The sequence below is a fragment of the Protomyctophum parallelum genome (assembly GCF_964188405.1).
Source record: "Protomyctophum parallelum genome assembly, chromosome: 16".
Classification (NCBI taxonomy): domain Eukaryota; kingdom Metazoa; phylum Chordata; class Actinopteri; order Myctophiformes; family Myctophidae; genus Protomyctophum; species Protomyctophum parallelum.
In genome coordinates, this window is record NC_139711.1 from 40,948,697 (window position 1) to 40,974,378 (window position 25,682).

General features: G+C 48.2%; 2 protein-coding genes across 2 annotated transcripts in view; both read left to right on the forward strand.

Moving 5' to 3' along the window:
* Positions 1-10,967, forward strand: part of LOC310873296 (A disintegrin and metalloproteinase with thrombospondin motifs 2-like) — a gene marked incomplete at both ends in the record, with an annotated part of 24,569 nt that extends 13,602 nt beyond the window's left edge. The window contains 4 exon segments of the mRNA XM_083785643.1: positions 3,380-3,536; positions 6,442-6,547; positions 9,012-9,160; positions 10,936-10,967. Coding sequence (XP_083641769.1) covers positions 3,380-3,536; positions 6,442-6,547; positions 9,012-9,160; positions 10,936-10,967 — 444 coding nt within the window.
* LOC310873990 (A disintegrin and metalloproteinase with thrombospondin motifs 2-like) overlaps positions 1-25,682 on the forward strand; it is a 344,256-nt gene that overhangs the window by 279,961 nt on the left and 38,613 nt on the right. The window lies entirely within an intron of this gene.

Here is a 25,682-nt window from a genome sequence, read left to right on the forward strand (position 1 = left end):
GAGAAGCAGCATGCACAATGACCTGGGCACCATATATGGGGGCTGATTTCACGTGATGTCACGATCCCCCCCCCTTTTTTTACAATAAGAATAAATCTCCACAGTAAATTTCCAAATAAATCTCCAAACATATTATGTTTGTTTCATAAAGAATCCACTGTAGACATGTTATGAGCTTACTTTTGTCAAGAAATTCCTTGCAGGTGCTGTGTTGGAGTTTGGAAGTGCTCGTTGGATATCAATCAACGGCCCTGCGTGCCTACCTGTTCTGAACTTTTGAATTTGCACATAATGCAGGGGGCAGCAGGACTTTTGCTTTACTGAAAGCGAGCGCTTCCAAACTAAAGTACAAACACACCCCTTAAGACTAAACCCCACCCATCAGAGGTGTGGCTTCCAGAGGTACCTTTCGCCTGAAAGGTTTTGAAAGGTACCTTTGAAAACCTGAGAGGAACAGACGTACAGAACCGGACTACTGTAGCTCATAGCATGTCTACAGTAGCTTTGAAAACCTGAGTGGAACAGACGTACAGAACCGGACTAGTGTAGCTCATAGCATGTCTACAGTAGCTTTGAAAACCTGAGTGGAACAGACGTACAGAACCGGACTAGTGTAGCTCATAGCATGTCTACAGTAGCTTTGAAAACCTGAGTGGAACAGACGTACAGAACCGGACTAGTGTAGCTCATAGCATGTCTACAGTAGCTTTGCAGATAGAAAGACAGATAGATGTCGCGCTTTTCATACAGCTGCAATGCATGAATGAGTTTGACGTAATTTAATACAATTAGATAGGACCTTTCTGTTTGGATGTGTGGGCTGTCAATTTGCAAATTGCAGCTAGTTGCACCACCTGCCATTAACTCAATGGCAAGATGACTGCCGTGTACGGTCTATTGAGTATTCAAACATGAGTATTCTGAATATCTTGAGCACCACAGAACATCTGCAGCTCCAACGGTTTACTTTAGAACGGTGGTTTTCAACCAGTGGTCCGGGTACCAACAGTGGTCTTTGAAGGGGTTCCAGGTGGTCCCCAGCTAAATGATGGAGAGTTGGTAACCAAATGGACTCTTAGTACTCTTATATATCTTTAACTCTTGAGAGTGTAAAGTGAAACCAAATGGACTCATGAGTTTCATTCAAGTCTGACACAATTAGAGAATGTAGAAGAAATTGTTATTTTGATCAACGTTTGCCTGTTATCTCTCCTAATGGTACTTACGTCAATACAGCACGGAATTGTGGACAAAATCGACAACAAAATATTCTTTCAAGTTTTGGGTCTGAGAGGTTAATGTCATCAAATTGGTGGTCCGTGGCTCAGATGCAGAATACATTATGGGCCTTGATATGAAAAGCCTGCGCTGCTTTAGAAGATATAGAGCCATGTTTGAAGTGGCGGTTATTTCTTTTAAAGGGCATGATGGTCATTTCTCGGGTATTTCTTCCCGGATAGAGAATTTCTCACAGTTCCCAAGTTGTTCCCTGGGGTCATATTAACGAGGAACAGCTGAGATATTCCCCCCTAGATGAAGTGCATACATGCCAGGTCCTCGACGGATAGCCACACACACACACACACACACACACACACACACACACACACACACACACACACACACACACACACACACACACACACACACACTTCTACACTGGTCATTCTGGCCACACCCCTATGCAGCTCCGACCAGAGCTCCAGCTGTCTATCATCCGTAATTACCATGGCAACAGAGCTGCACCCAGACAGCCTGCTGATTGGCTGTGTGACCCTGAATGCAGGCGCACGCACACGCACATGCACGCACATACGTATACGTGCACGCGTGCACATAGACACACACACACACACACACACACACACACATGTATATAAATAAGTACACACATGGATCCTTACAGTACGTGACACACTCGAACCCAGTCTTCAATATCATATACCATGTCACACGCATGCGCACGCTCGCTCGCATGCATGCACGCACGCACGCACACATACAGTAGGTGCACATATAGACATGCAAACATACATAAACACATACAAGTCCAATCCATGCTTACACTGTTGCTCACACACAAATGCGCTCACTCACACACACACACACACACACACACACACACACACACACACACACACACACACACACCACAAGGGAGTTTGTGCAGAACTCACACTCCATCATTTGTGCAGAGGCAGGCCATATGTCTTCACTTACAATAGCCGGCATGCACGCACGCACGCACGCACGCACGCACGCATGCACGCACGCACGCACGCACGCACGCACGCACGCACGCACGCATGCACGCACGCACGCACGCACGCACGCACGCACGCACGCACGCATGCACACACGCACGCATGCACGCACGCACGCACGCACGCACGCACGCACGCATGCACACACGCACACACGCACGCACGCACGCACGCACGCATGCACGCACGCACGCACGCATGCACGTGTGTACTGTGAAACAGTATATGTACAAAGACAGATAGAAGAAGTGAGATGTGGAGAATTGTTACAGGGTTTAAACACAATGGCATAAAACAGCAAAGGCTAAAAAAACAACATACTGTAAGATCCTATACTAGGGGTAAAAAATATATAATAATAATAATAAAACATGGGTTGATTAAAACGTGAGTGAAATCAAGGCATAGATAAAAATAAGAAAAGGTTATAAACAGGTACATTTTACGTCCATGTTTTGAAGCGACAGTATGACTGTGTTGCTTTAACGAGGGCAATCCACAGATGTGGGGCAGTAGAAGTACATATGCCCCACCAGTGGGGGCAGTAGAAGTACGTATGACAAAACACTGAGATTTTATAGCACCAGTATAAACAAAAAATTAATGTAAATGGCCCACCCATGTGACGCTCGGCTGTCGTGTTAAGAGGGCAGACTGGTGATTGGCCACGGACGCTTTTCAACTTAACCCCCGATCCAGAAGAAGGTTGACAACCGCTGTGATAAGCCAATACAATAAGCAAATAACTATATCTGTCTGTGTTTTGGATTTTATTGATGATTGTTAGGGAGCTTTACTGCAATCATGCAACGATAAAGTAAAAAAACAAAACAAAAAAGACCTGTCAAAAAATGTACTCTGTAAATTACTGCAATTTGTCATGTTTCTTGTTAATCTTGTACATACTGTATATATGTGTGGGTTTGTGTCTAGACACCAGCTGTGTGCAGGTGCAGCTCTTGACAAATTGATTGTTATCTTAACACTGCCCCCTACAGGGTATAGTTGAGCCAAACACTTCACCATCAAAACCAAATCTCTCCTCTAATACTTTCCCAACTCTCTCTCTCTCTCTCTCTCTCTCTCTCTCCCCCCCCCCCCCCCCCCCCATCCAGTCCATGAGTCTGATTGAACTGGGGAATCCATCGCAGAGTTTGGAGAACGTGTGTCGATGGGCGTTCCTGCAGCAGAAACAAGACGCGGGCGACACGGAGCATCACGACCACGCCATCTTCCTCACGCGGCAAGAGTTTGGCCCCACCGGCATGCAGGGTGAGACACAGACCTATAGGCTACTCTCTGTCTGTCCCACCACAGACCTATAGACTACTCTCTGTCTGTCCCACCACAGACCTATAGGCTACTCTCTGTCTGTCCCACCACAGACCTATAGGCTACTCTCTGTCTGTCCCACCACAGACATATAGGCTACTCTCTGTCTGTCCCACCACAGACCTATAGGCTACTCTCTGTCTGTCCCACCACAGACCTATAGGCTACTCTCTGTCTGTCCCACCACAGACCTATAGACTACTCTCTGTCTGTCCCACCACAGACCTATAGACTACTCTCTGTCTGTCCCACCACAGACCTATAGGCTACTCTCTGTCTGTCCCACCACAGACCTATAGGCTACTCTCTGTCTGTCCCACCACAGACCTATAGGCTACTCTCTGTCTGTCCCACCACAGACCTATAGGCTACTCTCTGTCTGTCCCACCACAGACCTATAGGCTACTCTCTGTCTGTCCCACCACAGACCTATAGGCTACTCTCTGTCTGTCCCACCACAGACCTATAGGCTACTCTCTGTCTGTCCCACCACAGACCTATAGGCTACTCTCTGTCTGTCCCACCACAGACCTATAGGCTACTCTCTGTCTGTCCCACCACAGACCTATAGGCTACTCTCTGTCTGTCCCACCACAGACCTATAGGCTACTCTCTGTCTGTCCCACCACAGACCTATAGGCTACTCTCTGTCTGTCCCACCACAGACCTATAGGCTACTCTCTGTCTGTCTGTCCCACCACAGACCTATAGGCTACTCTCTGTCTGTCCCACCACAGACCTATAGGCTACTCTCTGTCTGTCCCACCACAGACCTATAGGCTACTCTCTGTCTGTCTGTCCCACCACAGACCTATAGGCTACTCTCTGTCTGTCCCACCACAGACCTATAGGCTACTCTCTGTCTGTCCCACCACAGACCTATAGGCTACTCTCTGTCTGTCTGTCCCACCACAGACCTATAGGCTACTCTCTGTCTGTCTGTCCCACCACAGACCTATAGACTACTCTCTGTCTGTCCCACCACAGACCTATAGGCTACTCTCTGTCTGTCCCACCACAGACCTATAGACTACTCTCTGTCTGTCCCACCACAGACCTATAGACTACTCTCTGTCTGTCCCACCACAGACCTATAGGCTACTCTCTGTCTGTCCCACCACAGACCTATAGGCTACTCTCTGTCTGTCCCACCACAGACCTATAGGCTACTCTCTGTCTGTCCCACCACAGACCTATAGACTACTCTCTGTCTGTCCCACCACAGACCTATAGGCTACTCTCTGTCTGTCCCACCACAGACCTATAGACTACTCTCTGTCTGTCCCACCACAGACCTATAGACTACTCTCTTTAGGACCCACGGCATGCAGGGTGAGGCACAGATGTACATTATAGGCTACTCTCTTTCTTTCTCTCTCTCTCTGTCACAGAAAGTAGTGTCACTCAACCCTATCTGGATTTAGTCATCTGGCTCAGGACACTAAAGGCTAGGGGCCTATAGCAGCCAGGGGACAGGACACTAAAGGCTAGGGGCCTATAGCAGCCAGGGGACAGGACACTAAAGGCTAGGGGCCTATAGCAGCCAGGGGACAGGACACTAAAGGCTAGGGGCCTATAGCAGCCAGGGGACAGGACACTAAAGGCTATAGGGGCCTAGCAGCCAGGGGACAGGACACTAAAGGCTATAGGGGCCTAGCAGCCAGGGGACAGGACACTAAAGGCTAGGGGCCTATAGCAGCCAGGGGACAGGACACTAAAGGCTATAGGGGCCTAGCAGCCAGGGGACAGGACACTAAAGGCTAGGGGCCTATAGCAGCCAGGGGACAGGACACTAAAGGCTAGGGGCCTATAGCAGCCAGGGGACAGGACACTAAAGGCTATAGGGGCCTATAGCAGCCAGGGGACAGGACACTAAAGGCTATAGGGGCCTATAGCAGCCAGGGGATAGGACACTAAAGGCTAGGGGCCTATAGCAGCCAGGGGACAGGACACTAAAGGCTATAGGGGCCTAGCAGCCAGGGGACAGGACACTAAAGGCTATAGGGGCCTAGCAGCCAGGGGACAGGACACTAAAGGCTAGGGGCCTATAGCAGCCAGGGGACAGGACACTAAAGGCTATAGGGGCCTAGCAGCCAGGGGACAGGACACTAAAGGCTAGGGGCCTATAGCAGCCAGGGGACAGGACACTAAAGGCTAGGGGCCTATAGCAGCCAGGGGACAGGACACTAAAGGCTAGGGGCCTATAGCAGCCAGGGGACAGGACACTAAAGGCTATAAGGGCCTAGCAGCCAGGGGACAGGACACTAAAGGCTATAAGGGCCTAGCAGCCAGGGGATAGGACACTAAAGGCTATAGGGGCCTATAGCAGCCAGGGGACAGGACACTAAAGGCTAGGGGCCTATAGCAGCCAGGGGACAGGACACTAAAGGCTATAAGGGCCTAGCAGCCAGGGGATAGGACACTAAAGGCTATAGGGGCCTATAGCAGCCAGGGGACAGGACACTAAAGGCTAGGGGCCTAGCTGCCAGGGGACAGGACACTAAAGGACACTAAAGGCTATAGTGGCCTATAGCAGCTATGCAGCAACCCTTCATCTGCCCTTGCGCTCAGCCTTCAGCATGGGAAAAATCAATAAGGCAGAGCGAACAGCACCGCAACTCTACGACTAAAAGGAACCCAGCATGGGACAGACAGGCTAACAATGTGCCAGCGATACGACACGTTGTTAGCTTGTAGATCTGTTCTTTTGACGGCATTTAATGATGCTTTAGGATGCCATGAGCGTCATTTACAGCAATCTGTCCACATTGGTTTATTAGCACAAGAAAACACTGGGAAATGCATAAAAGATATTCTCTCTATCTCTCTCTCTCTGGTTGCCTAGGTTACGCTCCAGTGACAGGTATGTGCCATCCAGTGAGGAGTTGTACTCTGAACCATGAGGATGGCTTCTCCTCGGCCTTTGTGGTCGCACACGAGACGGGACACGTGTAAGTTTAGCACTGAATTCAAGTCTTCTCAATAATATACTAGTGACGCAACACTCACTACATTAGGCGGGGTAAAGAAATCACAGCCCTATACCTGCCTTAATCTCCTCCGTCCGTCTCCCCTCCACCGTCTCCCCGTGTCCCTCTCCCCTCCAACGCCTCCCCTCGTCCCTCTCCTCTCCTCCCTGTGTTCCCCTCCAACGTCTCCCCGTGTCCCTCTCCCCTCCAATGCCTCCCCGTGTCCCTCTCCTCCCTGTGTTCCCCTCCAATGCCTCCCCGTGTCCCTCTCCTCCCTGTGTTCCCCTCCAACGCCTCCCCGTGTCCCTCTCCTCTCCTCCCTGTGTTCCCCTCCAACGCCTCCCTGTGTCCCTCTCCTCTCCTCCCTGTGTTCCCCTCCAACGCCTCCCGTGTCCCTCTCCTCTCCTCCCTGTGTTCCCCTCCAACGCCTCCCCGTGTCCCTCTCCTCTCCTCCCTGTGTTCCCCTCCAACGCCTCCCCGTGTCCCTCTCCTCTCCTCCCTGTGTTCCCCTCCAACGTCTCCCCTCGTCCCTCTCCTCTCCTCCCTGTGTTCCCCTCCAACGCCTCCCCGTGTCCCTCTCCTCTCCTCCCTGTGTTCCCCTCCAACGCCTCCCGTGTCCCTCTCCTCTCCTCCCTGTGTTCCCCTCCAACGTCTCCCCGTGTCCCTCTCCTCTCCTCCCTGTGTTCCCCTCCAACGCCTCCCCGTGTCCCTCTCCTCTCCTCCCTGTGTTCCCCTCCAACGCCTCCCGTGTCCCTCTCCTCTCCTCCCTGTGTTCCCCTCCAACGCCTCCCCGTGTCCCTCTCCTCTCCTCCCTGTGTTCCCCTCCAACGTCTCCCCTCGTCCCTCTCCTCTCCTCCCTGTGTTCCCCTCCAACGTCTCCCCGTGTCCCTCTCCTCTCCTCCCTGTGTTCCCCTCCAACGCCTCCCGTGTCCCTCTCCTCTCCTCCCTGTGTTCCCCTCCAACGCCTCCCCGTGTCCCTCTCCTCTCCTCCCTGTGTTCCCCTCCAACGCCTCCCCGTGTCCCTCTCCTCTCCTCCCTGTGTTCCCCTCCAACGCCTCCCCGTGTCCCTCTCCTCTCCTCCCTGTGTTCCCCTCCAACGCCTCCCGTGTCCCTCTCCTCTCCTCCCTGTGTTCCCCTCCAACGCCTCCCGTGTCCCTCTCCTCTCCTCCCTGTGTTCCCCTCCAACGCCTCCCGTGTCCCTCTCCTCTCCTCCCTGTGTTCCCCTCCAACGCCTCCCCTCGTCCCTCTCCTCTCCTCCCTGTGTTCCCCTCCAACGCCTCCCCGTGTCCCTCTCCCCTCCAACGCCTCCCTTCGTCCCTCTCCTCTCCTCCCTGTGTTCCCCTCCACCGCCTCCCTTCGTCCCTCTCCTCTCCTCCCTGTGTTCCCCTCCAACGCCTCCCGTGTCCCTCTCCTCTCCTCCCTGTGTTCCCCTCCAACGCCTCCCCGTGTCCCTCTCCTCTCCTCCCTGTGTTCCCCTCCAACGTCTCCCCTCGTCCCTCTCCTCTCCTCCCTGTGTTCCCCTCCAACGTCTCCCCGTGTCCCTCTCCTCTCCTCCCTGTGTTCCCCTCCAACGCCTCCCGTGTCCCTCTCCTCTCCTCCCTGTGTTCCCCTCCAACGCCTCCCCGTGTCCCTCTCCTCTCCTCCCTGTGTTCCCCTCCAACGCCTCCCCGTGTCCCTCTCCTCTCCTCCCTGTGTTCCCCTCCAACGCCTCCCCGTGTCCCTCTCCTCTCCTCCTTGTGTTCCCCTCCAACGCCTCCCCGTGTCCCTCTCCTCTCCTCCCTGTGTTCCCCTCCAACGCCTCCCCTTGTCCCTCTCCTCTCCTCCCTGTGTTCCCCTCCAACGCCTCCCCGTGTCCCTCTCCTCTCCTCCCTGTGTTCCCCTCCAACGCCTCCCCGTGTCCCTCTCCTCTCCTCCCTGTGTTCCCCTCCAACGCCTCCCGTGTCCCTCTCCTCTCCTCCCTGTGTTCCCCTCCAACGCCTCCCCTCGTCCCTCTCCTCTCCTCCCTGTGTTCCCCTCCAACGCCTCCCCGTGTCCCTCTCCCCTCCAACGCCTCCCTTCGTCCCTCTCCTCTCCTCCCTGTGTTCCCCTCCACCGCCTCCCTTCGTCCCTCTCCTCTCCTCCCTGTGTTCCCCTCCAACGCCTCCCCGTGTCCCTCTCCTCTCCTCCCTGTGTTCCCCTCCAACGCCTCCCCGTGTCCCTCTCCTCTCCTCCCTGTGTTCCCCTCCAACGCCTCCCCGTGTCCCTCTCCTCTCCTCCCTGTGTTCCCCTCCAACGCCTCCCCTCGTCCCTCTCCTCTCCTCCCTGTGTTCCCCTCCAACGTCTCCCCTCGTCCCTCTCCTCTCCTCCCTGTGCTCCCCTCCAACGTCTCCCCGTGTCCCTCTCCTCTCCTCCCTGTGTTCCCCTCCAACGCCTCCCATCGTCCCTCTCCTCTCCTCCCTGTGTCCAGTCTGGGCATGGAGCACGACGGGCAGGGGAACCGCTGTGGAGATGAGGTGCACATGGGGAGCATCATGGCCCCGTTGGTGCAAGCTGCTTTCCACCGCTTCCACTGGTCCCGCTGCAGCATGCAGGAACTGGGACGAGACGATACCTGCAGTAAGACACGCACGCACGCACACACACACACACACACACACACACGCACACACACGCACACACACACACACACACACACACACACACACACACACACACACACACACACACACACACACACACACACACACACATATTTTTCAATTGGTCCAGATCCAGCATGCAAGAACTGGGACGATACAAGACATACGACCTATGATACGACCTACACACAGATGTGGGGGGGGGCTACTGCTCCACATGTACGTACTGTATGTACATTATGCCCCACCAGTACAGCATACTGTACGTACATGTGTCAGTCAGCCCCATGGGCGGAGATTGAGGGGGTTCAGGGGTGCACTGCACCCCCTGTTTTTTTTTTAAACTTAACTTCTGACTGTAGTTTGTAATCATCTCTCTTATCATGATATGATGACTCGCTGTATGGCTGTAGTGCATGTGTGTATGTGTGTGAGCTGCTGTACTACCTAAATAACTCATTTTTAGGGGTTAGGGCATTGTAAAAACGCTAAAATAATAAAATAAAGGTCAAAAAAAGGTGTCGTTGGCCAAGCAGTCGCACCCCCAGGCGTCAAGTTCAAGCTCCGCCTATGGTCAGCCCCCGTGCGCATGCAGCATTCGTGACATTCTTTGTCGTACGACGAGGCGAGCTCCGTCAAAGAAAGGTGACGGGAGAGAAATGGAAGAAAGAAAGAAAGCAAAGAATAACATATAACTGGTGTTACATCAATATGAGCCGTGTGTGAAATGTATATATGCATAAAAAGGCGCATGATGGATTCATATGGGCGCGTGCGTGGTGTAAAAATAGCAGTGGAGCGAGGCAGTTAGAACGCAGCAGATGTAATAAACTTGACAGAGTATTACATAACCCATTCTGACCGGGCACCCATTTTGGTGTCAGCATCATGTTATGCTTTAGCAATTTAAAAATAGCAGACCTACAAGCTCGTATCGCGCCACCGAGTGGCACGATACGAGCTTGTAGGTCTGCTATTTTTGAAAAATACGAAGAGCGACTGACATTTTTAGAATCTGATCTCAGGTCAGAATGGGTTCATCAGACCAGTGTGTGTCCGGCGGAAACCTCGTATGAATCTGATCTCAGGTCAGAATGGGATAAGTGACGGTGACAGCGGCAGCAGCGGCCGGGCACACCTGCAGTCACGTACACACACACGGAGCAATAAGCCTGTGCAGCGGGCGCCCTGCGGGCCTCAGGACAGCCTGCAGCTGGTGACGCATTTACTCAAGTACAATTACTCAAGTATACCGTATATGTGAGATGGAGGAGGACTGATTCAACCCATTTAGACCTGCCCTCGAAATTTAAAAGAAAAATCTTCTAAATCCTCCACTTTTCTGAAATAAAAATTTTCACAATTTTTTCAAAAATAGCAGACCTACAAGCTCGTAGTGCGCCACGAGCTTGTAGATCTGCTATTTTTTTCAATAGCTAAAGCATAACATAATGCTAACACCAAAAGGGGTTCCCGCCCCAAAATGGGTTAAGCAGTCACCCCTGCCTGGCCTGAGTCAAACTAGAACTGGACTCAGAGCTGGGTGTGGCTGCACACCTGTTGTGCATAGATAGACTTAATCAAGGCACAACAGGATAAATCACTCAAAGAAGAGCCTCGGTCCGGACAGTGGAGAGTTATCTGTGTAAAGTAATATTATTGTTAATTATTCCCTGATCTGAGAGGAATAAACCGTCTACTTAATGAGAACAGCTGCCTGTGTCGTGTGGTGTCCTCCCTTGCCCTGGGTAGTGACTATAGTCACTAACGAGATGCTTGGTTAAGTCAGAAATGTCAATACATTTAGTCCTAGTTTTACTCATCATAGCTTAAAGGACCACTTCACCACTTTTCAACCTATCTTCATATAATAGGTCCTCACTATAGTAATAATCATGATAAAATGGCACGGGTTTTTTTTCTACTCAGTCTGTGTCTCATAGAACGGCTGTGGGCAGTTTAGAAACCGTCTTCCAGTGACATCATCATTAGGCAGATTATTTTTTTAAACAAGATTCTTTCACAAAAATGTTTAGATTTTCATTATCGTGAGAACGATGGCTTCCATTTTCGCATTGCAACTTTTCAGGACTATTAGCTTGTATTCCCCATCGATGATGTCACTGGAAGATGGTTTCTGAACTGCCCACAGCTCTCCTATGAGACACAGACCGAGTAGAAAAAAAACTGCGCCATTTTTTTCATGATTATTAGTGAGGACCTATTATATGAAGATAGTTTGAAAAGTGGTGAAGTGGTCCTTTAACCCATTCTGAACGGGCACCCATTTTGGTGTCAGCATCATGTTATGCTTTAGCTATTTAAAAATAGCAGATCTACAAGCTCATATCGCGCCACCGAGTGGCGCGCTACGAGCTTGTAGGTCTGCTATTTTTGAGCGACTGACATTTTTAGAATCTGATCTCAGGTCAGAATGGGTTCATCAGACCAGTGTGTGTCCGGCGGAAACCTCGTATGAATCTGATCTCAGGTCAGAATTGGTTAAGTTTTCATTTAGTCTTATAGCTGACTGGCCGCGTCCAGCGGTCAGGCAGTCTGTGTGGTCCGGCATGGCCACGGCCAAGCTCTCTCTGTCTTTTTTTTTTTTTTAAGATATTTTTTTGCGGCTTACGCCTTTTATTGATTTTTTGAAGGGACAGACAGTAGGCTGACAGGAAACGGGAGAGAGATGGGGGGATGACATGCAGTAAAGGCCGTGTCGGGTCCGGGAGTCGAACCCGCGGCACACTGCGACTGGATTACCAGTCCGGTGCCCAGACCGTTACGCTACGGCCTGGGCCAGCTCTCTCTGTCTTTGTCTTGGTTTCAATAAATGGTCCATCACACTCTGCCTGCGTTCTTCATCTGATCATCTGATGACAAGGTTTTCACTACTCTACAAGTTTGCTTTAGAGAGCTCCATCCTTTCTCTATGGTTTAGAACGGTGCCTTTATGCCATAACAATTTACATTTAGCAGACGCTCTTAATCCAGAGTGACTTACATTAAGCAAGAACAAAAACAAAAAGCATGGGAATACATCACATAAAAAGCATTTATCATGAAACATGCGTAAGCTAAGAACGTAACAGTGGAATATCTATATAATGAAACTATACATATAAACTATACATATATACTATACTATGCTATACATATGTACTATGACGTGCTATGACTACATACATAGGAGGCCTTAAGTATGTTTCACCAGTTTCAATTGAAACGGGCCTCCACCCTCAACAAAATAATGATGTCATAGGTATATGGGGGCCTCATATTTGGTCTTGAAACGGGCCTCCAGATTCCTAAGGCCGCCCCTGAGAACACACAAACACACCAAGCTGGCCATAGGGGGCGCTAGCTCCCCTCAAAGAGCCAGATTGCAAAATGCTTGTCATTCAGCCTCACTTTGAGTTGCTCAGTGGACTGTCTCTCATTCAGCGATATGGAGAAAAATATCACACCCGCGAGACGTGAGCGGCACTGTTATCACCATACATCACATTCCGGTCAGTCAGCTTGAGCACATTCCGTGCACGTGCGCACACACACACACACACACACACACACAGCCTCAAAATACAACACAGCTCAGTGTTAGGGAACGCTGTAGCAATTTACAATTTAGGCATTTAGCAGACGCTCTTAATCCAGAGTGATTTACATTAAGCAAGAACAAAAAAGCATGGGAATACATCACATAAAAAGCATTTATCATGAAACATGCGTAAGCTAAGAACGTAACAGTGGAATATCTATATAATGAAACTATATTATAAACTCTACATATACTATACTATGCTATACGTGTGGAAGACCCATAGATCCATAGACCCATATATCCATAGATCCATAGACCCCAAGGTAGCCGCAATGAAGTAATAGCAATAGAGTTCAAAGGGTGCAGATGAAGAACAGCTGCACTAATTGCCGTCGTTAAGGCGTGCATGGCAACAGTTTGTGTCTCGTGTGATTTCACACCAGAAGATATAAGATGATGCACCGTGTTGAAAATGACAGTAGACGTCGGGAGAGAGACAGACAGACAGACAGACAGACAGACAGACAGACAGACAGACAGACAGACAGACAGACAGACAGACAGACAGACAGACAGAGTGATGTTGTCTTGGACCGTTGCCAAAGCAGGAGGACCAAAGCGAGCCTATCATGCTGCTGTAGCAGTGAGGAACAAACTGTATTCCTTTGGAGGCTGCTGTGATGGAAGGACCTTCAACAACATGGTACAGATGGATGTCCATGTCTTCAACACAGTGTCTTTATGCTGGAAGAAGTTACCTCCAGTGGAACCAGGAAGAGGAGACGGTCACCTTGAGGTTCCATCCAAGCGCTACGGACACACAGCTGTGTTGGTTGAAGATACAGTCTACATCTGGGGAGGCCATTCTTACTGCAATGTGCTTTATGCATTTGATGTTGACTCCCACAGATGGTTCCAACCCAGGGTTTCTGGAACTGTTCCAGAGGGGAGGAAATACCACTCAGCCTGTGTCTTGGAGAAGGTCATGTTTATCCATGGAGGAGAAACCTATCTGACTGAATACACTAATGACATGTACAAGTTGGACACCAGCACAATGATCTGGACTTTAATTAATACCAGAGGAACTCCACCTCCTGCTTCATCAGCTCACTCTGCCACCATCATTGGTACCAAGATGTTTGTATTCTTGGGCTGTGGGTCCCATACCAAGATGTTTGTATTCTTGGGCTGTGGGTCCCAGTCCGGCTACAACAACATCAGAGTGTTTGACACAGAGACCAACGACTGGCTGAACACACCGTCTGTTCAACTTCTACCACGAAGACGCTGGTGTCATTCAGCATTTACCTACAATGGAGAGCTGTACATATTTGGTGGCTGGAACACTAAGCGGAACTTCAATGATGTGTGGAAATTCAGTCCAGAGACCTTCTCCTGGAAGAAGGTTGAGCCCAAGTGGAAAGGACCATGTCCAATGCATGGTATGTGCTGTTGCATTGTGGGAGATCATATCATCCTCTTTGGAGGATACAAAGGAGATCACACTATCTCTGATGAGCTGTTCATCTTAGACTTGAGTCCTCGTCTTAAGACGTTATGTAAGCTAGAAGTTATTCAGTATGCTCTGGACCAATCAGAACTCCCACACGACATCAGGTGGGAACTGGCAGCCATGGCAACCAACGACAACAGACGACAACAACAATAACAACCGAGACCACATTCCAGACGAAGGAACAGCAGAAAGATCAAGAAATGATGGATCAACATCTCATCCCACCTGATGGTGATCCACCTCTCAGCATCACTTACTGAGATTCAAACCTCAGGAGACTCCTTCTCTCCAGACAGGCTCTCTAACCATTCAGCTAGGCATCAAACAATGACAATTGTTCCGTCCAACACAATGCGGTGGAAACACAAACCTGTGTCTGTTCCAAACTGAACACGGTGGAACTCTCTTTATTGTATATTTATTTCTATGATTTTTTATTTATTTAAAGGACCAAGCAGTCCTTAAAGGACTTGGTCCTTTATTGTTATTGTTAGTTTTTTTTTCCTTCTTCCAAAATAATAATCGCGAAACTCGGCCTACATAAAAAACAAAAATCTTAAAGACTATCTGGTACACAGCAAGCTAAAAGGAATCAACACACCAGCACGCCAGAGACCAGAATACTTCAAACCCAAACAAATAGTTAAAAATAGAACTACAAAATGCATGTTGGAGATTAAACAACAGATAACAGCCAGCAGCAGTAACTGTGTTTATTTAATCACATGTGAAAAATGTGGCTTACAATATGTCGGAGAAACGAGTAAAACAATAGCTGCAAGGCTGAGACAACACAAATACAATATTAATAATGCAAAAAAGACAACTAAAAGGATTGTTCAACATTACATGGCACATGGCATTGAAGCTCTAAAAGTATCTGGACTTCAACACAATCCCAACTGGACAGTTTTAGGACAAAGACGTTTTAATGGAAAACAGTGGATTAAGAACCTCAACACGGATTTTCCTGGAGGTTTAAACATGCCAAAATATTAGACAAGTTGTTTTGATTTTGTACCAAAACTCCACAGCCATATACATGCTAAACACAGCCAACAATCAATGGAAATCAGACTTTGAATATAGGGGACAAATTAGCACATTCCACACCAAGCCAACCTGGGACACGAAGCAAGAGTGTACAGTGCACTGAAGTCCCCTCAGTCAACCGCCGCCACTCTTGGCCCTCTCTCTCTCTCTCTCGCTCACTCACTGCCTTGCTCTCTCCCACAATGTTAATCTTAAGTTAGTAAAGTTACACCTATTTCATGTAAATAACATGGTACAATGTGCAGCATTGGGAGGTAAAGGGGAGACACTTTAATTGTGAAGGGACGACAGGATGAGGAAAGGTGTTGTTGCTAATTGTGGAGAGTAATGGCTGCGTGTGATATTGAACAGTCAAACTATTCGTATCAATATACGGCTGTATCAACAAAATAATGATGTCATAGGTAAATGGGGGCCTCGTATTTGGTCTTGAAACGGGCCTCCAGATTCCTAAGGCCGCCCCTGACTACATACAATGCAATTATAGTGCTGTCTACATAACATGCTATAAGTCTGTATCAAATGCTATCTAAGTCTACAGAAATTCTATCTAAGGGGGTGGGGTAAGTGCTATGGGCCATGATGGAGTCTAAAAAGGTGGGTTTTCAGACTACGGCGGAAGATTGGGAGTGATGCTGCAGTTCTGACTGCCATTTCTAAGATACGACTAGTTTCCATGTAGTCTTCGTCAGTGAAAAAAGGTTTTTGATTGATTGATTGAAATATTTATTAACAGTTTGTAGAATTTACAGTACATTTTAAGCACAAACTCAATACAAAGACTGTTAACTGTGAGTGGACGACCCAATTAAGCATTACACTTGTTTACAACAGGGTCCACATTGTTCAATTCATCAAAACATTTAGAGACATACAAATAGACACTTCTATGTAGCTAAAGAACAGAACAGGAATTCATCATATAGGAAGCAAAAAGGGGAAAGATACAGTGAGGGGAAATGGGGCGGGGGGGGGGGGGTATAGTCGACAAAACATTCTTCGTCTTACTATCAAAGTCGACGAAATCAACACTGCTCTCCTACCCTCCTCCTCCTCCTCCTCCTCCTATGATGCAGCTCCTATGAATGTCTCCGGGACGATCCGTTTGACCACAACTGGCCGTCGCTGCCCCAGCTCCCCGGGCTGCACTACTCCATGAACGAACAGTGTCGCTTCGACTTCGGCGTGGGCTACACCATGTGCACGGCGGTAAGACCTCCCTTATTAAGTCTCCTCCCAGTTCAGTTCAATTCAAATGAGGCTTCATTTAATTATTGGCATGAGAAAACACTCGCAGAACACTATACTGTAGCATCCAAATTGCTAGCGTCTACTTACTAACATTCACTCACTCATCTACTAACTATAGAAGCAGTCATATACAGATGTGCCATTCCAACACTTTTCCTGCATTTTATACTAGTACTAGTTTTTTTTTCTCCAAAAGGTTCAATTCCCTGTTTTAGACTTGCTAATTCTTCTCTTTTATTACTGAAAACAAGTGTCGACACTTCTTTTCATTGTAAAAAAAAAAGAAAAAGAAAATCTGAATCTGAATAGCATTTACATCAGTGGTTCTCAAAGTGGGGTCCGGGGACCCCCAGGGGTCCTTGAGGGAGTTCCAGGGGGTCCCCAGAAAAATGATAGTTGGAACCAAATGACCTTATGGGACTGTAACTGAGAGTGTACAAATGGAACCAAATGAACCGGCCTGACGGTACACTTTGGTTCCATTTGTGCACTCTCTGAGTTAAATTAACATTGATTTCACAATATAAATTGGGGGTCCCAGAGATAGATAGAAATGCCGTTAAAAATGGGCGTCCGGTAGCTTAACCCATTCTGACCGGGCACCCATTTTGGTGTCAGCATCATGTTATGCTTTACCTATTTAAAAATAGCAGATCTACAAGCTCATATCGCGCCACCGAGTGGCGCGATACGAGCTTGTAGGTCTGCTATTTTTGTAAAAATCAAAGAACGACTGACATTTTTAGAATCTGATCTCAGGTCAGAATGGGTCAATCAGACCAATGTGTGTCCCGTGGAAACCTCGTGTGAATCTGATCTCAGGTCAGAATGGGTTAATACATGTCAAACCGGGAGGGGGTCCTTGAAATGAAAACGGTTGGGGAATCACTGCCAGAGGTGTACAAATGGGGGTCCGCAGGCTGATAGATGTCAATTTGGGGGTCCTTGACATGAAACCGTTTGAGAACCACTGCTTTAGAAAAACAATTATCACTGACAATGTCCTGACAATTTACTGACAGTCCACTGTCTGTCTTGCCGACGGCATGACGTGTGAAGTGTCTCAAATGGCCCGTCTGTACTGTCGTCTGCTCATGGCCAATCCCTAGCGGCTTCTCTCAATCTCACCATGAATTGGGCTTTTATAACTCACTTTGAATCGAAACTGACACTTATATAAAAAAAAAAGAAAAAGCCAGATTGACATTTCTCTTTACCATAGACTGAAGAACGTTTGCCCGAGTGATTTGAAGCCAGCACTGACTCTACGCTCTCTCTCTCGCTCTCTGTCCATATGTAATGAATTGAGAATCTTACATACACAGCTCTGTTCACATCCTTCTGATGTCTTCTGCTTTCCTCTCTCGGCCTCTGTGGGATTTGACATCTTGCTTAAAAGCAGGTAATTGGTTTTGATAGTCTACTTTGATAGTCAATTTCCTTGATATATAACGCCCCACACACACACACACACAGTGTATCGACGATGTAGATAAGCCAGTCGCGCGAACGCATACGCGCACACACACACACACACACACACACACACACACACACACACACAGTGTCATATCCATTCCATACACAGTGCAACATACACAACGCAATTAATTACGTTTCTAGGACAAAGGGGCCACAGCTAGTGCTTTGCACATTATCACACAGTCAAATCCTCAGTGTAAGTTTAATTCGGAGCAAGTATAAATGGAACCAAATGGACCCAGATGGCAGTACGTACAATTTTGTGTTTTACTTTACTGGAGTATATCCAATCTTACTGTACTTCTTACTTCTACTCCACTGCATCTCGGAGGCAAATATTGTACCGTTTCTCCACTACAATTATTCTAAACTTTAGTTACTATAGATACTTTGTAGATTGTGAGTATTATTACGAACCATACATTACCCAATTTAGCCCTCTATAGATTTTGGCCTACAAGCTCATCGCGATGCATTGTGAGCTTGTAGAACTGCTATTTTCAAATTATTCTTTTTTTAATGCATTTTAATGAAACTTGTGAAATGGAACATTCTGCATAATTAGTACTTTATACTTTTGGTAAATTTTCATAACAATACTCTTGTAATCATTGCATTTATTTTTATAGCGGACGTACTTACTTGCAACAGAGTAACTTCTACATTGCAGCATTGATACTTTTACTGAAGTAAAACAAAATGGAGTAGGTTTTGCAGCCAGAGGGTCCCATTCGGTTCTGTTCATGCAACACTCTCTGACTTTAAATGAACTTCTTCCGTGTCTCGATGAGAGCTCCCCCTAGTGGCCCCTACATCCCCCAGCAGCATCTTGGCACTGGGCACTGAGCAGCTTAAATCTTCTTCTTTCACCCGCTTCGAATGTTATCGACCGATAATCACCAGCATGGTCTTATCAGGACCATGCCATGGAGGCAATATGGACATCTCCTACATGCCTCCTTCAATGCGTTCCTTGTGACAAGGACGTGCTGTGACTGGCCAGTGTGGATGGACGCGCTGTGATTGGCCAGTAGCCACTTTCAGTGGCAGTCGGGGAAAACGCTCTCACCAGAACATTTCTCCGTCTTATCGGGTCGCAACTCCAGCGGGGCTGAGTCTGCGCTGAGCGAATGTTTGCAACGTTCCACACGGAAACTCCCTCGCTTCAGCTCGCTTGGTGGTGTCTCGTGTGGCTCAAGTTCGCTCGAGACGGCGGGCCTCCCTCCGTCGCGGCCTAGTCCATAGAGTTATATTTAGGTCTAGTCCACAGAGTTATATTTAGGTCTAGTCCACAGTTGTTGTAGACGAGAGGCACTTCCGCGTTGGCCACAGAAGCGGGACGTCCATGTAGGATTTAGAATGTTGCTTCCTACATTCTGCCTACCGCGAGTATGCAGCTAGGAAACGCGGAAGTGAAATGACTGCCGCCGAAGCGAAAACATTGCGAAACCGCGCTAAACAACAACTCCGCTTGCACGCGAGGTGCCGGTGGGGCCCTAACAAGAGGCGGACTACGATTGACAATCGGTCAGTGTCCCACACGGAGGCTCTGTGGATTTGTAGAGTGGCGTGCTGTGGGGTTAGGGTAAGACCAACGCTACGTCGGACAATGGCCGACAACAAACGTCAATATGTAGGAAATGTCCATACTGGCTGCATTGCATGGTGTCGATGAGGTCCGATGACGGAGATGAAATCATCTGATAACATCCGAAACCGCTACTTCTTTCACCCTCACCTCCTTTGTGACCGTGAGTGAGTGAGGGCCACCGCGGCACGCTGTTGGCGAGCTGTCGCTTGGTTGTCAGAGGGGGGGGGGGCGGGGCTTTGTTGTGGTGGGGCTTTGCACGCATATTGCTAGATTACCCTCTAATTCTCCCCTCAGCTACTAAAGACCAGCCAGGCAGGACCACAGGTAAGGTACTCCACCAAAACCTCCCCCCGAAGACGCTTTGTGGACGCTTTCTTTCATCATCCTCTCGTTCTGTTTTGTTTTATCCTTGGAACAATGTTGATATTGTCGTCTTGAACATGCCGTGTAACACTTGTTGTTTCCTTTGTGTTTTATGCTTTACCTCGTGTCGTTACTCTGTGTCGTCTTCTTCTGTCCCGTTTGTCCCCCCCCCCCCCCCCCCCCCCCCCCACTTTGATGTCTGCGTGCTCTGGAGGATTCTAAAATGCTGCACGTTGTCTCTGGTCACGTGTCTCTGGTCACGTGTCTCTGGTCACGTGTCTCTGGTCACGTATCTCTGGTCACGTGACATCAGGCTTGAAAAAATGATCATGGGGTCGTAGTCTCTCAAGACAGACACGTGTTCTGCCTGCGCCCTCTGCAGCCACACAAATAACCTTAACGGCAACCAAATTAGTCAAAGCCTCCTAGATAGCTATAGCTACTTAGAAATGGAAATTCAACATTTGGTGAATGGCTGATGTGTCATGATCGGTCGAATGCCCTTCCCGGTCTGCTCCGTCTGTCTTTTCAAGGTCGTTAAAGAGATAGATGGGCTTGAAAGACCAACACGACCCATAATTATCATCCTACAAATCTGGCTTTAATCATTGTGCCATTATTCAGCCATGCAGGAGTGCTATACATTGTCATATACGCCATGTTGTCCCAGCCACAAACGGCTGGGTATAAAACCCCAGAGCGTGATGTTTCACGGCGACTTTTAGGATCCTTCAGACAGTCTGGTGCCATCGGTGCCTACCGACCTACCGACATAACCTACCACAATGTGGCCATCGATATACTGACTTGACCTCTGACCTGTAGAGGTCAACGGGGGTCACGGTGGACCTGGAGGTCTTGGGGAACCAGGGAGGAGGGCATACGTTGTCCCTTTATAGACAGTGGTCACTATAAAGATATTAGTGTGGCATTTAACGGTTTACAAGGAAGGGGCGATTGATGGTAGTTCTTGATGTCTGAGGGCATCTTTAGAGGTCCCTGAGACCCCACTGTTTGACCTTTCGGCCTCTCCTCTGACCTCTAGTCTCCCCTGTGACTCGACTGAACGGCAGGCTGTCTCATCTTGGAGAGCGCGTCTCTCTTGTCATCTTTTGGTTTTTGGTTTGCATGATCGGTGTGTGTTTTTTATTCCCATGAATTGTGGAGTGGAGTAAACGGCAGTGAGCGCAACAAAGGCCCGGCGCCGAACAATGCTTTTGTTGTTGTTGTTGTTGTCGTCGATGAATTTGGTTTTGTATTTATATGTTGTATCTCTATCTACTCCCCGATGCCCATGTCTAGTCTCGTCGCGCTCTACTGTCTTTTTTGGTCATTGACTCATTTTCGACAGATGTGGTAGTGATTTCTGTAAACATAAAGTTTGTTTTATTTTTGAATACAATAAGCACAGGATATCCAAGACATTTGACTAACGGCCAATAGAAAATATCCCTACATGACGCTTTTTACAATTGTCTTGACGTCACATTTTTCTTCATGCCGAGATGGCATCTAATGGCTGCCATCTTAACCTTTTGTCCTACCCAGAGCCATAGAGTAAGATGGCATCCTACCCAGAGCCATAGAGTAAGATGGCATCCTACCCAGAGCCATAGAGTAAGACAGAGTTTCGGCATTGAGGGGGCAGAAAACGGAGCGCTCGAGCGCTGTTCATGCAGCCCATGGACAGTGACAAACTGGAGTTAGAAATACATTGTTTTCAACGAGGGTGGCGCAAATAAGAGCTATTTTAGGCATGTGTGCAACATGCCAACTGTTTTAAAGTATTGCACAGTGACAACTAAAGTCTCTGTAATGTTTATGTTGTACTATTACTATAAAACGATCTAAAATATAGGGATTTAAGATAATTAAAGCTGGGCTGTTGCCTGAGTCCAATGCATTCTGCCGACTTCCGGTTCAGGACTTTGTCACTGTTCGCTATGCTCTTCAGCAGTAGAAGAGACTGAAGCCCCATGAAGTGAACAGAGTTGTCGTTACTCTGTCTCACTCTATGGCTCTGGTCCTACCGTACTAGTTCTGTTAGCCTTAGATCTAAGGTTAGGTGGAGAATGTTTATGAACGCCTCCTTGTATCTGAGACATTAGCCAACGGCCACTCTCCCTTACGAACAAGCAAGGGAGAGTGTCTATTGTGGAATCCTATATGTTGTGTGCGTATATAAGAACGAGTGCCTCTGTGCTTCCACAGTACCGCAGCTTCGACCCATGCAAGCAGCTGTGGTGCAGCCATCCCGACAACCCCTTCTTCTGCAAGACCAAGAAAGGACCACCCATCGACGGCACCATGTGTGGGAACGGGAAGGTAGCGACAGTCGCTTTTTTTGTCGCTTTAAAAACAAATAACTGGGTGTGAGACGAACCGGTTGAACCGGTTCTGTTATGTTTTCCTCCCGCCTAATATTGAACCAGTTCAGAGTGTTTCCACTGCAAACATGAAGTGGTTCAGGACCCTAAACGTTAGTTTGGAACTGGAAAAAGAAATGGCAGCCCACGCCCCATTCCATGATAGCACAAAGGTTCCAAGAACCTAGAATGGAACCAGTTCTAGAACCAAAGCTATTTTGGTGGAAAAGTGGGCTCTGGAGGAGCATAATGGATGTGCTATTTTCGAAAAGCGTGAAGAATGTGGGATATTTCTTTTGAAACATTTGAGTAAACACAAAACTTGTATGGGGGTCCCTTGCACAAAATATTTTCAGATTGATGGTGGACATTAGAGAACCACTGGTCTAAAGTAGGTGATGGGAAATCGGGGGCCGATCACGTCATCTTCAAATGTTCAGAATCGGATCGGGAGCAAAGAAAAGTGATCCCTAGTATCAATATTATATCCATATCATGATATTAGACTGGATATTGTCTGTGATTCTGGATATTATACTATTGTGATATGGCATAACTGTTCTCTATCAAAATATATCTGGGAAAATCGGTATCGGCAGATAAAAAACGTGATCGGGACATCCCCGATTCCCTGGTCTAAAGAATTTACGTATAGAGCGTCGCAGTCCCACCCCCTTTCATGACGACGCCAGGCCCAGGAAATAATTCCCAATGCATTTTTCCCATAGACAATTCGAAACGTATTTATTTAATACCTTATAAGCGTCGTACAAAGCCAACTCTTGTCGTGACAAATCATGACAACATTCACAATATTTTGGACCAAACAAATAATTACAAAGAAGAAAAACAACAAAAAAAGTGTTGTAACCTTTTCTAATTCTTTGTTTGGCCCAAAACATTGTGTTTATTGTCATGATTTGTCACGATAAGAGTTGACTTTGTCCGCGGCGTAAACGTAAAATGAACGGGGATTTATTTTCCGGGTCTCTCGAGGGGGCGGGACTGCGACGCTCTATTGCCTACTCACTGCAATGCAACGTGTTTCTTGTCCAATGACAGCACTGCTTCAAAGGTCACTGCATCTGGTTGACCCCTGACATCATCAAGCAGGACGGCAACTGGGGTTCATGGAGTGAGTTTGGACAGTGCTCCCGCTCCTGTGGGGGAGGGGTGCAGTTCCGTGAACGCAACTGTGACAATCCAAAGTAAGAACCTCGATGAGCGTGTGTGTGTGTGCGTGTGCGTGTGTGTGTGCGTGTGTGTGTGTGTGTGTGTGTGTGTGTGTGTGTGTGTGTGTGTGTGTGCGTGTGTGCGTGTGTGTGTGTGCGTGTGTGTGTGTGTGAGGGTGTGTGTGTGTGCTTATATGAAGTAAATCGGGCAGTAAATGAGTGATCACGCATTAGAATGCCCTTCTAATGATGCGTGTGTGATTTTTCCATTTTCATTTATTTTAAAGTAAAATATGCGTGCAGCATTTGAGTACAATTTTATTTAATGTGGTTTCCACACCACCACCATTCACATATTGGATTCATTTGATGAGCCTCTCTCTCCACTCCAGGCCAGCTAACGGAGGCCGCTCCTGTGTCGGGACCGACTCCCGCTTCCAGATGTGCAACACTCAGGAGTGCGAGGACATCTACAGCGACCCGCGGGAGGAGGAGTGCCGCGACTCGCACCTTGAGTACCACTACAAGAAGCACCACTGGCTGCCTTATGAACACCCTGAATGTAAGAGAACACACACATGGCAGCCTGGCTGACGCTCACTTTCACTTCATTGTTCAGACTGAAAACCCTTCCCACGCAAAGCCCCCGGTGAAGCTCTCCAACGTTGAGGCGCTCTGCCCTAGTGGTAAGAACGGGGAGTGCAGGCGGACCCGTGGAGTTATGACGAGGAAACCCCGTGCAGCTGGGGTTTGACCCATTCTGACCGGGCACCCATTTTGGTGTCAGCATCATGTTATGCTTTAGCTATTTAAAAATAGCAGATCTACAAGCTCATATCGCGCCACCGAGTGGCGCGATACGAGCTTGTAGGTCTGCTATTTTTTGAAAAATCGAAGAACGACTGACATTTTTAGAATCTGATCTCGGGTCAGAATGGGTTCATCAGACCAGTGTGTGTCCAGTGGAAACCTCGTATGAATCTGATCTCAGGTCAGAATGGGTTAACATTGAGCGCCTGTTTGCACTTCCGCATTTTCGAAATCGAAAAAAAAACGCGGAAGTGGACGGTGCTTCAAAACGCCACTGAGCAACTTCCACTGATAATTTCACAAAAAACATTTATAACAATTCATGATTATTAATATAAAAATAACACTGTCAGTTATGTACGGTAACATATAGAGGATTAAATAGTGTCGGTCTTGATGGAGGGGAAAGGAACTGGTTGGAATAACGTGTTCCTTCCACGCGCTACGTCGTCCAACCAGGGAAACTCCCCCCTGGAGCAACTTGGGCACTCGGGCATGAAGGAAGCATGAGTTCAAGTCCGTTGCTCTCCCCATGTCCCCCATATATGGGGACTAGGTTGGTCTCCCCTTGTCCCCCATATATGGGGACTAGGTTGGTCTCCCCTTGTCCCCCATATATGGGGACTAGGTTGGTCTCCCCTTGTCCCCCATATATGGGGACTAGGTTGGTCTCCCCTTGTCCCCCATATATGGGGACTAGGTTGGCGGAGGGTGTGTAGAGCCCAGGATCACATTAGATAATTGACACAGGGGTGAAAAATGGGTTACAAAATCGTGGGATAAAAAAATTAAAATAGTGTCTGTCTGACTCAGGCCAATTTACCTAACTTACTCCTGACGTAGGCATTTATTTTTTGGCAAAGTCACAAAAACATGTGACTTAGGAAAAGAAAAATCTATTTTGGCCTAAGTCACACTCGGAAGTCCTTTAATGCAATCAGGTGTTCTGTTTGGATGTGCTGTGCTCTATGTGCTGTCAAGGCCAGAGACAGCATAACTTCCGGGAATGAAACTCACGGAAAAACGGAGGAAGTGCGTGCGTGCGTGTGTGCGTGCGTGCGTGCGTGTGCGTGCGTGCGTGCGTGAGTGTGCGTGCGCGGGGGCTTATTAAATAGCCTGTGCGGCGGCTATAGCTGTGTCCTGTTATGGTCATTGACATCTGGCTGTCCTGTGGAGTCTCTGAGGTATCGCTGTACGACGCCCTCCAGTGAAAAAGAAACCCTGTCTTTGAAACGCTCTTTAAAAACTCTTTTGAACTCTCCCTTTTCTCTCTCCGCCCCCTAATCGCTCTGATGATGTCATCTGAAGCCCAGGCTCCGCCCCCTCGTCTCCACTAACCGCCAACCCA